Source organism: Dysidea avara, chromosome 4 (genome assembly GCF_963678975.1).
Source record: "Dysidea avara chromosome 4, odDysAvar1.4, whole genome shotgun sequence".
Taxonomy (NCBI): Eukaryota; Metazoa; Porifera; class Demospongiae; order Dictyoceratida; family Dysideidae; genus Dysidea; species Dysidea avara.
In genome coordinates, this window is record NC_089275.1 from 13,875,638 (window position 1) to 13,890,471 (window position 14,834).

Here is a 14,834-nt window from a genome sequence, read left to right on the forward strand (position 1 = left end):
GATTTCTGTTACGAAGGGAAGCCATCACGTGCTACCGCCAAATCGACACTTTTTGCTTTCAGCAAAAATGAATAGGACACAAAGGAGGACACTGGTAAGTCCATGAAGAATACATTGTACATACTGCGGTATGCCAAAAGGCACCTCTTAGGCCAAGGCGATGTCGAAAAGTGAAAAAATCAAGCCCATAGCCTTAGCCGTTATTGGTTACGCTTGTCTGAAGGCATCAGTTAGTCAGTTAATTAGTCAGTCAGTAGAAAATTCCGTTAAAATATATATATATATATATTTTTTAAATTCCGTAGCAACTTGTTGAAAGCGTTTCAGGTCGATCTGAAAGCTTTTTTGGGCTTAGTTTGCCTAACCAATACTGCTTCATCGTCGTCAGGGAAAATTGAGGCTGTTTTTTGGGTGATTTTTTTGTGGGCCTTGCCTACTCCTTTGTGGTCCCTACTATACACTGTTATCATAATGTATGATATCAAGATCAAGATACCCTATTACAGCAGTCACCTAATACAATGCTCAATTAAATATTATACTGCTAAAATTACTTTCAAATTCAATCTAATTTTTAAAAAAATGGGTGCATACCCCAGACCCCTTTCAGAGGTGTTCCCTCCCCATATTGAGTAGCTGTTGTACATGTAGGCCCTGGCATCACTGGCTAGCCTTATTATAACGTTGAGTATCAAGACACACGGTAGTGTGTCGTGTGGCCCAAGAAGCTGGCGCGCCACACCGTGAGTATACTAACAGGAAGAAAGAAAATGTCATTTTCACACCTATGTAGCTCTGTGATCCCTAATCTGATTGGAACCGAATTTGCTACAGAAGTGCTGGCCAGTTAGGGGAGTCTACATGTCAAATTCGAAGAAAATCGCTCCAGCCTTTCTGAGATACGAGGGAACAAAGTTTCGTTTTAATTTCTTCGTTTTTTTCTTCTTCAACTTCATTTCACACACTTTGCAAAATCCGCCATAAAACATGTATGCGTGCTCAGATCGGGCTGAAATTTGGCACGCTTAAAGGGCTCATTAAGGCAGATCGCCTTACCAACTTTGGTAGGCATTCAATGAACATTCACGGAGTTATGACCATTTATTTGTGTAAAATAAGGTCGAAGGTCTGTCACGCCTACAGGGTAAACCCCTTGGAGGAATGAGTTGAAAATTGCTATGTAGATGGAGTAACCATTGCAGGAGTGCTTTTTTGTGGTTTGAAAGGAATCAAGATAAAGACCATGGAGATATGACATAAAACCCAACCTGTGTCAAAATTACGCGATCGATTTTTATGAATAGAAAACTATTAGTTTTCACATCTATCAGGCAAACCGCTTAGAGCAATGAGCTAAAAATCAGTATGTAGCTGGAATAATCATCATAGAAACTCCTTGCAGTAGTACAGAGGAATCAGATTCCAAACCAGTTAGGTATGATTCGAAACGCAACTACGTGTAGCAAATGCAAGATCGAGATACTTTAATAGAACAGTCAGCCTAATAAAGCATTCAGCTACGTTTATAACATTACATTGCAAGTTATTCTGTGGGGAATTCAGGTACAAACAGTTAGTCTGATAGACAACTCAGCTGCAGGAAAGTCACCCAGTAGAGAGTTCATCTAGAAACAAATCACCCTGTAGAGAGACCAGCTAGAAGAAGTCACTTTGTAGAGACAAAGAAACCATCATGTAGAGAGTTCAGCTGCAAACAAATCTCGCTGTAGAGAGTTCAGCTACTAACAGATCACCCTGTAGAGAGTTCAGCTACAAACAAATCACCCTGTAGAGAGATCAGCTAGAAGAAGTTACCTTGTAGAGATAGTTCAATTACAGAGAAACTACCATGTAGAGAATTCAGCTGCAAACAAATCACCCTGTAGAGAGTTCAGCTAGAAACAAGTCATCCTGTAGAAAGTTCAGTTACAAAGAAACCACCATGTAGAGAGTTTAGCTACGAAAAGATCACCCTGTAGGGCGTTCAGCTAGAAGTCACCTTGTAGAGCAGTGGCGTATCCACACCCGGGCATACCCGGGCATTTGCCCAGGCATCAGCTTACCTTGCCCGGGCATCAGAAAATCTTCTGGCGTGGCAGCAACGCATGAAAATACACTGCTCACAATTCAGTAATTACGATTCTTGACTGTAGCAAACGTTTGCAGTGAATTCTTGCATGGAAAATAAGCGCTGCACGTTTAATCAAGAGTTTGACTTATAATAGCCCCGTAGATTACGAGTTACTATGTATATTTAAATCTGAAAAACGGAGATGTGCCCGCCCAAAATCTAGTGAATAGTGCCAATTTGTAGTCTCATCTAACAGTGGAAGTGATGATAGTTTGCAGTTTGCTTGTATATAGACCGCGTGAAGTGGAAAACGACTAGCTGTTTGGCTACTTGATTTCAACAGGTAGCGGTCTAATTCTGAATAATCAGTGCCCGGATTCATTGTGGTACAACTACGACGAAGGAATGTCAAGGGAATAACATGAGAGAACTGCTGATGATACTTTGTAGGACCACTCAGCAGGGCGTGGTATAGTTGGCGGGTGGTTGCAGTGAATGGATTCCCCTAGTGAGTACATAGATGAACCGGTGTCGTGGCGGTTTTGTGATCCGCACAAGTATGAGTCAGTGCAAGAAATCTATCGGTTCAGTAGTATTGTTCATTATGATTTGGAAGAATCCTTTTGTGTGGCACATGTTGCTGCAGTCCCACAATCAATTACATGCGTCGTAGCTAGAGACTAGTATGGAGTGATGAGCTATTATATATGCAAACAGGTAAGAGTTAATAATTGTAACTAGCCATGCCATGCACTTGAAAACAACAATTTGATGAATGCACGTATGAACCCACACAGATTGTTCACTGGAATAGGTGTACAAGTAAATGGGCTTACCCGGGCATCATGTTTGGGCTAGATACGCCCATGTTGTAGAGAGAATCCTGTAGAGAGTTCATCTACAAGCAAATCACCCTGTAGAGAGTTCAGCTACATTTCAAGTTACCCAGTAGAGAGATCAGCTGCAAACAAGTTATCCGTAGGAAATAATTGACATGTAATAACTATATGTATTATATATATATATATAATTTGTACATTTACTGATAAAATCATTAGTTAAAGTATTAAAAATCTGCTTCATCTATTTCTTCTTCCTGCGGCAAAGAAAGAAAGATAGGTTAAAAAGCCCCAAAGCCGGCCTATGGCTGGCTTTGGGGTATACAAATACAAATAAAAGTAAATCTAATCCAAAACAGCCAAACTGTAAAAAAAGAGTGCGGCCCTCAGAAAGGCTATGCATGGTGAAAAAAGATGTGAAATCCAAGGTGGTGGCCAAGAAATGGCTGTGATGGTAGGTTAATGGTAAAAATTTTAATAACGACAATTCAGGTGAATTTTGTGCCAAGACCAAGCGACACCAAATTCACCTGAATTGTCGTTATTAAATTTTTTACCATTAACCTACCATCAAAGCCATTTCTTGGCCGCCACCTTGGATTTCACATCTTTTTTCACCATATCCTTTCTTAGGGCCACACTCTTTTTTTACAGCTTGGCTGTTTTGGATTAGATATACACTTACTGTATAACCATCAAACAAGTTTTATCACACTTATACATGTTAATGCAATATCTAGAGAGTTCAGCTAAAAACAAGTGAACCTGTAGAGGATAATTCATGTAATAATTTTATACAGTAGTAATAACAAATTTGTATGATTTATAGCAAAAAAAAAAAAATTATATATATATATATATAAAGAACTTTGCGTGGGAGTATCAAAGCAAAAAAGTGTTCTATATTCGCCATAAAGGAGCAAGTGTTCTATATTTGGCAGTTATAGAACACTTTAATAGACCACAGTTCTATATCAGGTAGTTATAGAACTGCCAGGTCTATTTGTGTAGGCTGACAACCTACTTGATTACTCACTCTGGTCAGTACAACCAATCAACCAAGCCAGTGTAGGCTGATAGCCCGACTGTGCTGGTTGACCAGTCAACCCAACCAGTAAGAGCCAAACCACTGAATTTTATTTATAGACGCACTTGAAGATTTCGATGATGGTTTCTTGTGGTCAGCAGCAGTGAACGTTCTTAGTACGTTTTGCTCACATAAGCGGACGAGTCCTAGGAATATCACGGAAATATGCTTATTAATATACCACAATCAAAACCTTTATGGTTTGAGAAGACGGACTAGACTCACAAAACGACTAATGAAGGCACAGCACAGCGCAACGCAGGCTAAACAGAGGCGCAATGCCTATTCTACCGATGATAACACTCCTCCGTGAGTTTCTAATTGTTTCGTGTGTCTTGTGTGTACCTCAAGTTGACAGTTCTCTATACCAGATAAAGCACTGACTTTCGCTCGTGCTATACGGGAAATATAGCACTCAAAGAGTGGTCTCGAGACGAAATATAGCACTTGGCTTCGCCTCGTGCTATATTTCCCATATAGTACTCGCGGCAGTGCTTTATCTAATACATATATTATCCACAAATAAAATGTCTGCTCTGGATCTCTTCCTTTCTGCAATAAAGAAAAATGACAGGTAGAAAGAATCCCCAAACCATATATTTACAAAAGAAGAAATTGATATGAAAAAGGTGTGACCCCATAAAAGCCATGGTGAAAAAAAAGTGAAATTCAAGGTGACAGCCATTTCTTGGCTGTGATGGTAGAAGCAAAAATTTTAATTATGACAATTTTGGTAAATTTAGTGCCGAATCCTTGAAAGAACATAAATTTACCTGTAATTGAAACTTTGCAATTAACCTACAGTATATACAGTACATACCATCACAACCATTTCTTGGCTATCACCTAGTATTTCACATAATTTTTCACTATGGCTTTTTTAGGAGCTACATCCTTTTATCACAACTTGGCTGTTTTGATATAGACTACTTTTACAACCATAGAATAAAATCTGTGATGGTCTTAAGATTAGAAAAAATTAGGAAATTTAAATTAGAGTAGGGACGGTGTATAGTACTGCAATAAAAAGTACTGAAACAAGCTGGATCAGAGTAGTACGTAATGTCCAAATACTGTAAAACAATAAGAAGTGAATATCCCTACTGTGCTACACTCAATGCACAGTAAGGATATTCACTTCTTATTGTTTTACGGTATTTGGACATTAAGTACTACTCCAATCCAGCTTGTTTCAGTACTTTTTATTGCAGCACTATACACTGTCCCTGCTCTAATTTTAAATTCCTAATTTTTTCTTATACTTGTTTGTGAAGTTTTTTTTTGCAAGCTCATGACCACAAAATAGCCTGCTTTTCACGAAACCAGTCACAATACTTTAAGAGTTAATCACAGCATTATTATACTAGATTATGACTCATAAAATAACAACTGATCAGTGGGCGTGGCTCTACATAAGCCTAGGGTTGGGAGGTATTTAGGTATTAGTAGTTAAAAAGGTATTTTTCAGATACCGTTGTGGCTTTCTAAAGGTACCGAATACCGAATTTAATGTATTAATTAAAGTTTTGGTGGTTTAGTGGTGGCTACACATGAAGTCAAGCCCCATACAACCATGTGTTTATGCTGTGGACCAGACAAACACAATAATTTATCTTTTGAGATATTCAAACCTTACTTTGTGGTACAATTGTCATTTCGTTTGTTCCTTTAAAAGATATCTTTCACTACTAGCACAATGTGGGTATAAGTGTAAATCATAGCTTACCCAGGTTTTTAAAGTGTACAATATAAAAGGTATTTAGTGATACCGAGGTATTTTTCCTAATTCCGTACCGTTCTTCAAAAAAGCAATACCGTCCATCCCTACATAAGCCTGCAGACAATAATGGACATGGATTCGTGCATACCTACAGACTGATGAATGGGTGTGGCTACCATATGTCTACAGACAGTAATTTACGTAAGTGGGTGTGGCTCATGAAAGAAGCAGGGCTACGCTATGACGTGTAGTAACATGTCCAAATTTAGTTTAGCAAGTGGGGTCAGACCCAGATAATCTGTAAAGCGGGACCTGGATGACCCAACTCAGTTTAACAGCGTTACTAAATAAACTTATTTATTGACTTACACATTGCTATATAGTTCGCCGTGAGTTGCTCTCACTGATCGATATCAACAGCAAGTCACCTACGCATGTGTTCAAAATAGTTTGGCGCACCTGGTGACCATGTGTATTCGAATAGTTTGGTGCCATATACACTGGTAGATGGAAGCCGTACTGTAGTCTATTAACACTCAGTGGTAGAACCTTGACTGATGGCCATGGTAAAGAAGGATAAAAGGTAAGACAATAGCGCAAGCATTGTATGTTTATCAATATACCAAAGGTTTTTCTTAAGTGATCTAGAAACATTTCTGCGAAAGAGATAGGGCTGTAGCTGTAGCCAGTTTTCTGCTACGCTTGACTGAAAGCGTCAGGCAGGCAGGCAGGCAGGCAGGCAGTAGAAAATTCCATTGACTAAATTTTTTTAAATTCTGTAGCAACTTGACGGAAACGTTTCGGGTCAATCTGAAGACACTTTTGGGCTTTGTTTTACCCAAACAATACTGTCATGTCGTTGTGAGGAAAAATCGCAGCAGGTTTTTGGGTTATATTATATCATGGATCGTCCCACACCTTCGATGTCCCTACTATACAGTACTATCATACTGTATGATTATCCCACATACTTACGGTGTAGATACGTAACATACGATCTTTTTTGGTTGTTAAATAATCACGTGCTTATGCACTATTGAATAATTTTATAACAAAACAATTTCATGATGCATTTCCTCTTTAATAACAATCATGCAAATATATACTTATAGTTTTCTACATATATGTACTTAGTATTATTCCACTGATTGAATTTTGTGTTACTATGTGTCAATTACAGTTCATAACCACTTATTAAGTTAATTTCCTGTATTTATAGAACTAAATATATCTACTGATGTGTTGCTATACATTACCTTGCACATGCTGTTCGTGTCATATACAGATCATGACCAACTTAATTTAAAGAATTTAAACAATGTTATGAGACATGAAGCTAGAGGAGTAGCTACCAAATGGTATACTCTTGGAGTGGAGTTACTGGATGGTGACACTGCTGTACTGGATGTGATAGAGACCAACCATCAAAGCGATGATGATCGGTGTAGTAGAATGTTCAAAAAGTGGCTTGAGATGAAAACTGATGCCAGTTGGAGTAAACTAGTTACAGCATTGAATGATATTGGATTGAACAGTGCAGCAGATAGTGTTCATCATAAAAAATTGTCTAAAGAAGGTTAGTCTACAATACAACTACTGAGTTATGATCAGCATCTTATAACAGACTCTTAGTTTTCCAAAACTCAGTTATGTTAACCAGTTATATATGTACGTACCAATTCAATGGATGCCAAATGTTTAGTACCACTGCCAACTTAGGGTGGTCATAAGGCTATGTGATAAAAATATATTACAAACATAAATAACCTAGTGCAGAAATGAAAGGACTGCTGCTGTTAAGTAACCACAAAGTTATAGGAAGTCAACTATTGCTTTAAGATTTAACAACAAAAAACCAGGAAAATGATTTGTGTTGTCACCTAGCAATTTGATTATTGAGTTTACAACTACTCAATTAAAATTTGGAATTTTCAACTGGAGTAGGGACCATAACACATTGATAAAAAGTACTGAAACAAGCTGGAGTAGTGCACGATATAAAATCACAGTAAAACAATATGAAGTGTTATATCCCTACTGTGCTCAAGATACCATAACGTAAATGCACAGTAGGGATATAACACTTCTTATTGTTTTACTGTGATTTAGTATCATGCACTACTCCAGTTTGTTTCAGCACTTTTTATCAATGAGCTATGGTCCCTACTACAGTTGAAAATTCCAATTTTTTTGTATACTTGATTGTTGATTTTTTTTGTAATATATTATTCTGGTGAGCCTACCTATATGGTGAAAGAGCGTCCCAGCTTTATCAATTATCGTCTGAAAAGTGAAGTATCCATTCTGCTTTGTTGTCAGCTATTTTAGACCCATGACACAGCATTACAAATCAAGAACTGTTTGAAAAGCACACCTGCAATCCACGCATACCACATCAAAAGAAAGAAATGGGCGCACCCCAGTTATAACAATATTATTGTTGTCTAACAACTGAAGTATCTGTTACACTTCATTGCTAGCTATGTTAAACCCGTTACACAGTGGTACGAATCAAGAACTGTTCAAAAAGCACCTCTGCAATCAAAGTAACAGCTATGAAAAATACGGATGACTTCCATTACGAAGGGAAGCCCTCACATATGCTACTGCCAAAATTCACTTTTTTTTGCTGTCAGTAAACATGAATGGGAAACAAAGGAGGACACTGGTAATTCCATGAAGAATGTATTGTACATACTATTGTATGCCAAAAGGCACCTCTCGGGCTGAAGCGACATCAAATAGTGAAAAAATAAAGCCCGTAGCCTTAGCCGTTATCGAGTTACGCTTGTCTGAAGGCATCAGTTGGTCAGTTACTTAGTAATACTCAGTCAGTCAGTCACTAGAAATTTCCATTAAATATATATATTTTTAAAGTCTGTAGTAACTTGTTGAAAGTATTTCGGGTTGATATCAAGGCTTGTTTGGGCTTAGTTTTGTCTAACCAATACTACCTCATTGTTGTCTGGGAATTAAAAGTGAGGCTGGTTTTTGGGTACTGTTCTTTCATACATCTTTGTGGTCCCTATTATACAGTACTGGATGATAATGTTGCATTTCTTATACATTTTATATGGACTGTATCCGTACAATACACTGTACTACATTACACACAAAGACATTTCAAGCTTTGAATAATCTCTATCTAGTCTAGACCGCAGTCACATACCTAAAAAGCAGAAAGCACTTTTAATTTAGGTAGTTCTCATTGACGTGGGCTGGAAAATTTTAGCTAACTGGTTTAAACATAGTTTTCAACTGATAGAAATATAATTCCTGTACACAAGACTCTTTATATTAGCAATTCCAAAGTCGGTAAACATTTGTCACATAATTTGCCATTGCATTTACACCCCTGTACCCTGCACACAGACACACAGACACACACAGAGACACACACACACACACACACACACACACACACACACACACACACACACACACACACACACACACACACGCACGCACGCACTCACACACACGCGCGCACACACACAGAGACCATGTGAAGAAATTAAACTCACACTGATTGGTGATATTTCATGCTACTACAGCGTTGATCTTGGGCTTTTTTTCTTCACTCAGAAAGCTTCCTGATGTGTGAAAGGCAGTATCAAGGAAGAGCATCCCTAGATTATGAATCCACACACAAACTTCCAATCAATCCATACAGCACAGATTACAATCCATACAGCAATGACAAAGACTTTATTTGTTCAATTTTAACGTAGTGGGCAATCCACTTTAGGCTTTGGTGAAAAGGAAATGGTTTCTAGAAATCAAATTTATGACTGGTATCAGTGCTATCAGTTACCTGAGAGTACACTTATGTAGTTTCTCATAGCAAATAGTGTGTACTTACAGGTAGAAGAACTCAATTGGTAGAGACATTGTATGTCACTTAATGGTAAGAAGTGCCACTTCAGCCTTGACTAATGCTACAACAAGGCCCAAAGTGACTTATACTACAGCTGAATCATACAGTATGACTATAGTAGGGACTACAAAGGCCAAGGAAAACATCACCCAAAAACCAGCCTCACTTTTTCCTGATGATGATGATGAAATAGTATTGGTTAGGTAAAACTAAGCCCATGCGTACAAGCCTTCAGGCTGCCCTAAAATGCTTTCAACAAGTTGCTACGAATTTTATTTATTTATAATTATTAAACGGAATTTTCTAGTGACTGACTGACTGAGTAAATGATCCAGACAAGTGTAACTTGATAACGGCTAAGGCTATGGGCTTGATTTTTTCACTGTTCGATGTCACTTTGGCCTGAGAGATACCCTTTGGCATTGCGCAGTACTCTTTCTAAAGTAAGCTATATACTGGGTATTAAACTTTACTTATTGATTATAGCAGATACTGAAGACATTCCTACAGCGGATACAGCTGTCTCAGATGTGTTTAACACTGCTGAGCAAGCTAGTGTAGAGTTTGCAATTCTTCTTCAACAAATTTTGAAAGAATTGAAGAAAAATAAAGATGATAACTTGGAATTGTTGAAAATTATGTCATCTACTCTAACAGTGAAGGACAAGTCTGGTGTTAGGATGTTTGGTGATGCTGAACTTGAAAGCATAAAAGCTTGTAATGACATTGACACACTTCTGGTATTTAAACTACGTCACTGCTACAGATGGGATGATCACTCCATGTTGAGTGTACTTATGTCATCATTAAATGCAGTGAAGTGTTTAGAATCACTGGAAAAGTTTCAGATAAAAATAGACATTAAAATGAAACTACAAGAGATATATGAGCATTGTTTGAAAGAAAGTAGTAAGTTCCCAGAAGGTTACCACAAAATGGTTGCAATTGTAGACAAGAAAATATTCTCATCCATCACAAAGGAGGAGTATGATGAGTTGAAACAGTTTATTTCACAACATTGTGGAGTAGAGCCTTATGTGATGTCTCCATTTTCTAAAGTATCTCCGTTCTCCTCTGTAGTGTTTGAATGGTTCATTCCTGTCAATGCAGTTTCATACATGATAGAAACAGCTAAAAATAATATTCATAAGTTTACTAAGGAAATATTTCTGTATTTAAAAATATCAAAAACAGTGATATTTGATCACAGAGACAATGTAAGTACCACTGTAGTATGTTGTGTACATGTGCACAGGGGTGTATGTATTGAGTGAACTATATATATAGTGTGTTATAGACCAACGCTAATAAACTTTAACGAAAAATGAATTAAAGTAAGTTGCCAACTCAGGATTACCAATAGTCCAGAATATTCACCACTCAGCTGGCACTTCTTAACCCACTTTATTATTGTACCCAAATCAAGAAGGATGTATTTGTCACTTAGAAAAAGGAAACCATATTCATTATGATCAAACTAAAGCTACCCAACCTTAATGGTAAATAAAGTTGTTTGTTAAGAATTATTATGTCTTTCACTGTCTGTTATGAACTCAAGGTCAACTTTTGCCTAGGGTTGATGTCGATTGATTGTGGTTGCACTTAATGACATCAACAGTTGGTGGTAATAGCCACTGCATATGATTATACCAGTCTTGCACCCATAACTGGCCTGCAGTCAGCTATGAACATGCATTTGCATGGTTTCTAATTTGACAAAAATTGTACATGTGTGTATCTAATCAAAAACAGCCAAGATGTAAAAAAAGAGTGCGGCCCCTAAAAAGGCCAAGGTGAAAAAAGATGTGAAATCCAAGGTGGCGACCAAGAAATGGCTGTGATGGTAGGTTAATGGTAAAAATTTTAATAACGACAATTCAGGTGAATTTTGTGCCAAGACCAAGCGGCACCAAATTCACCTGAATTGTTGTTATTAAAATTTTTACCATTAACCTACCATCACAGCCATTTCTTGGTCACCACCTTGGATTTCACATCTTTTTTCACCTTGGCCTTTTTAGGGGCCGCACCTGTTTTTACAGCTTGGCTGTTTTTGACTAGATATCACTTCTTTTTGTATTTGTATACCCCAAAGCTGGCCATAGGCTGGCTTTGGGGCTTTTGTAACCTATCCTATTTCTTTACCACAGGAAGAATAAAAAGACAGAGCAGATTTTTAATACTTCAACTGTTTTTGATTTTATCAGTAATTACATAAATATATTTATTACATGTCTATTATTCCCTACTGGATAACTTGTTCACAGCTGATCTTTCTACTAAGGGACTTGAAATGTAGCTAAACTCTCTACAGGTTGATTTGTTTGTAGCTGCACTCTCTACAGGGTGATTTGTTTGCATCTGAACTCTCTACAGGGCGATTTGTTTGCAGAAGAACTCTCTACAGGATAATTTCTTTGTCACTGAACTCTCTACAAGGTGACTTGTTTCTAGCTGGCTCTCTACAAGATGACTTCCTCTAGCTGATTTCTCTACAAGGTGACTTGTATCTAGCTGAACTATCTACAGGATGATCTGTATGTAACTGAAATCTCTACAGGGTGACTTGTTTCTAGCTGATCTCTCTATGGGTAACTTATTTCTAGCTGAACTCTCTACAAGATCACTTCTTCTAGCTAATCTCTCTATAGGGTGACCTGATCTCTCTGTAGGGTGACTTTTATCTAGCTGAACACTCTACAGGGTGATTTTTTTGTAGCTGAACGCTCTACAGGGTAATTTATTTGCAGCTGAACTATATGCAGGATGATTTGTTTGTAGCTGAACTCTCTACAGGATGGTTTCTTTGTAGCTGAACTCTCTACAAGGTGACTTGTTTCTAGCTGATCTCTCTACAGGGTGACTTGTATAGTTGAACTCTCTACAGGGTGATCTGTTCATAGCTGAACTCTCTGGGTGATTTGTTTGTAGCTGAACTCTCTACAGGATGGTTTCTTTGTAGCTGGTCTCTACAAGGTGACTTGTTTCTAGCTGATCTCTCTACAAGGTGACTTCTCCTACTACATGCAGGGTGACTTGTATCTATAGCTGAACTATCTACAGGATGATGATCTGTTTGTAGCTGAAATCTCTACAGCCGGGTGATGTGTTTGTAGCTGAATTCTCTACAGGATGACTTGTTTCTACATATAGCTGATCTCTGTATAGGGTAACTAGTTTCTAGTTGAACTCTCTACAGAGTGGGTTCTTTGTTGCTGAACTCTCTACAAGGTGACTTCTTCTAGCTGACCTCTCTATAGGGTAACCTGATGTCTCTGCAGGGTGACTGTTATCTTGCTGAACACTCTACAGGGTGATTTGTTTGTATCAAAACTATCTATAGGGTGATTTTTTTATACCTGTACTTTCTACAGGGTGATTTGTTTGTAGCTGAACTCTCTCTACAGGGTGATCTGATCTCTCTACAGGGGGTGATTTGTTTGTAACTGATATCTCTAAAGGTAGATTTGTTTGTAAGTGAACTCTCTACAAGGTGATTTATTTGTAGCTGATTTCTCTACAGGGTAATTTGTTTGTAGCTTAACTCTTTACAAGGTGATTTGTTTGTAGCTGAACTCTCTACAGGGTGCTAGCTGATCTCTCTACAGGGTGATTTTTTTTGTAGCTGAACTCTCTACAGGGTGATTTGTTTGTAGCTGATCTCTCTACAGGGTGATTTAGGTTGTAGCTGCTCTCTCTACAGTGGATGATTTGTTTGTAACTGATATCTCTACAGGTTGATTTGTTTGTAGCTGAAGTCTCTACAAGGTGTTTTGTTTGTAGCCGATCTCTCTACAGGGTAATTTGTTTGTAGCTGAACTCACTGCAAGGTGATTTGTTTGTAGCTGATCTCTCTACAGGGTGATGTGTTTGTAGCCGAACTCTCTACAGGGTGATTTGCTTGTAACCGAATTCCCTATATTGTGTCTAGTGTCTATATAGCTGATCTCTCTACAGGTTGATTTGTCTGTAGCTGAACTCTCTACAGGGTGATTTGTCTGTAGCTGAACTCTCTACAGGGAGATTTGTCTGTAGCTGATCTCTCTACAGGATGATTGTTTGTAGTTGATCTCTCTACAGGGTGATTTGTTTGTAACTGAAATCTCTACAGGTTGATTTGTTTGTAACTGAAGTCTCTACATGGTGTTTTGTTTGTAGCTGATCTCTCTACAGGGTAATTTGTTTGTAGCTGAACTCACTGCAAGGTGATTTGTTTGTAGCTGATCTTTCTACAGGGTGATGTGTTTGTAGCTTAACTCTCTACAATGTGATTTGTTTGTAGCTGAACTCTCTACAGGGTGATTTGGTTGTAGCTGAACTTTCCAGAGGGTGATTTGTTTGTAGCTGAACTCTCTACAGGGTGATGTGTTTCTAGCTGATCTCTCTACAGGGTGATTTGGTTGTAGCTGATCTCTCTACAGTGGGTGATTTGTTTTTAACTGAAATCTCTACAGGTTGATTTGTTTGTAGCTGAAGTCTCTACACGGTGTTTTGTTTGTAGCTGATCTCTCTACGGGGTAATTTGTTTATAGCTGAACTCACTGCAAGGTGATTTGTTTGTAGCTGATCTCTTTACAGGGTGATTTGCTTGTAACTGAATTCCCTATATTGTGTCTAGTTTCTACCTGATCTCTCTACAGGTTGATTTATTTGTAGCTGAACTCTCTACAGGGTGATTGGTTTGTAGCTGAACTCTCTACAGGATTGTTTCTTTGTCACTGAACTCTCTACAAGGTGACTTGCTTCTAGCTGATCTTTGTAGACGGTGACTTCTTCTAGCTGATCTCTCTACAGGGTGACTTGTATAGCTGAACTCTCTACAGGGTGATCTGTTCATAGCTGAACTCTCTACAGGTTGATTTGTTTGTAGCTGAAATCTCTTGTTTCAAACTGATTTCACTGTAGGGTAACTTGTTTGTAGCTGAACTCTCTACAGGATGGTTTCTTTGTAGCTGAACTCTCTACAGAGTGATTTTTTTGTAGCTGAACTCTATATAGGGTGATTTGTATGTACCTGAACTTTCTACAGGGTGATTTGTTTATAGCTGAACACTCTGCAGGGTGATTTGTCTGTAGTTGATCTTTCTACAGGGTTTCTTTGCAGCTGAGATCTCTACAGGGCAACTTCTTCTAACTGAGCTCTCTCTTGTTTCTAACTGTTCTCTCTACAGAGTAATTTGTTTGTATAGCTGAACTCTTTACAGGTGGTTTTTTGGTTGCTGAACTCTCTACACTGTGAC

At 38.1% G+C, this 14,834-nt stretch overlaps 1 protein-coding gene across 3 annotated transcripts in view; it reads left to right on the forward strand.

Moving 5' to 3' along the window:
- The first annotated feature begins 7,006 nt into the window (after positions 1-7,006).
- The window catches only part of LOC136253431 (uncharacterized), a 55,919-nt gene continuing 48,091 nt past the window's right edge, over positions 7,007-14,834 (forward strand). For 2 of the 3 annotated variants that reach the window (XM_066046100.1, XM_066046103.1), the window contains exons 1-2: positions 7,007-7,293; positions 10,081-10,811. In XM_066046100.1, the coding sequence (XP_065902172.1) occupies positions 7,041-7,293; positions 10,081-10,811 (984 nt within the window). In that variant the 5' untranslated portion in view covers positions 7,007-7,040. The remainder of the gene's footprint in view (positions 7,294-10,080; positions 10,812-14,834) is intronic. The other variant, XM_066046101.1, reaches the window with a different exon arrangement.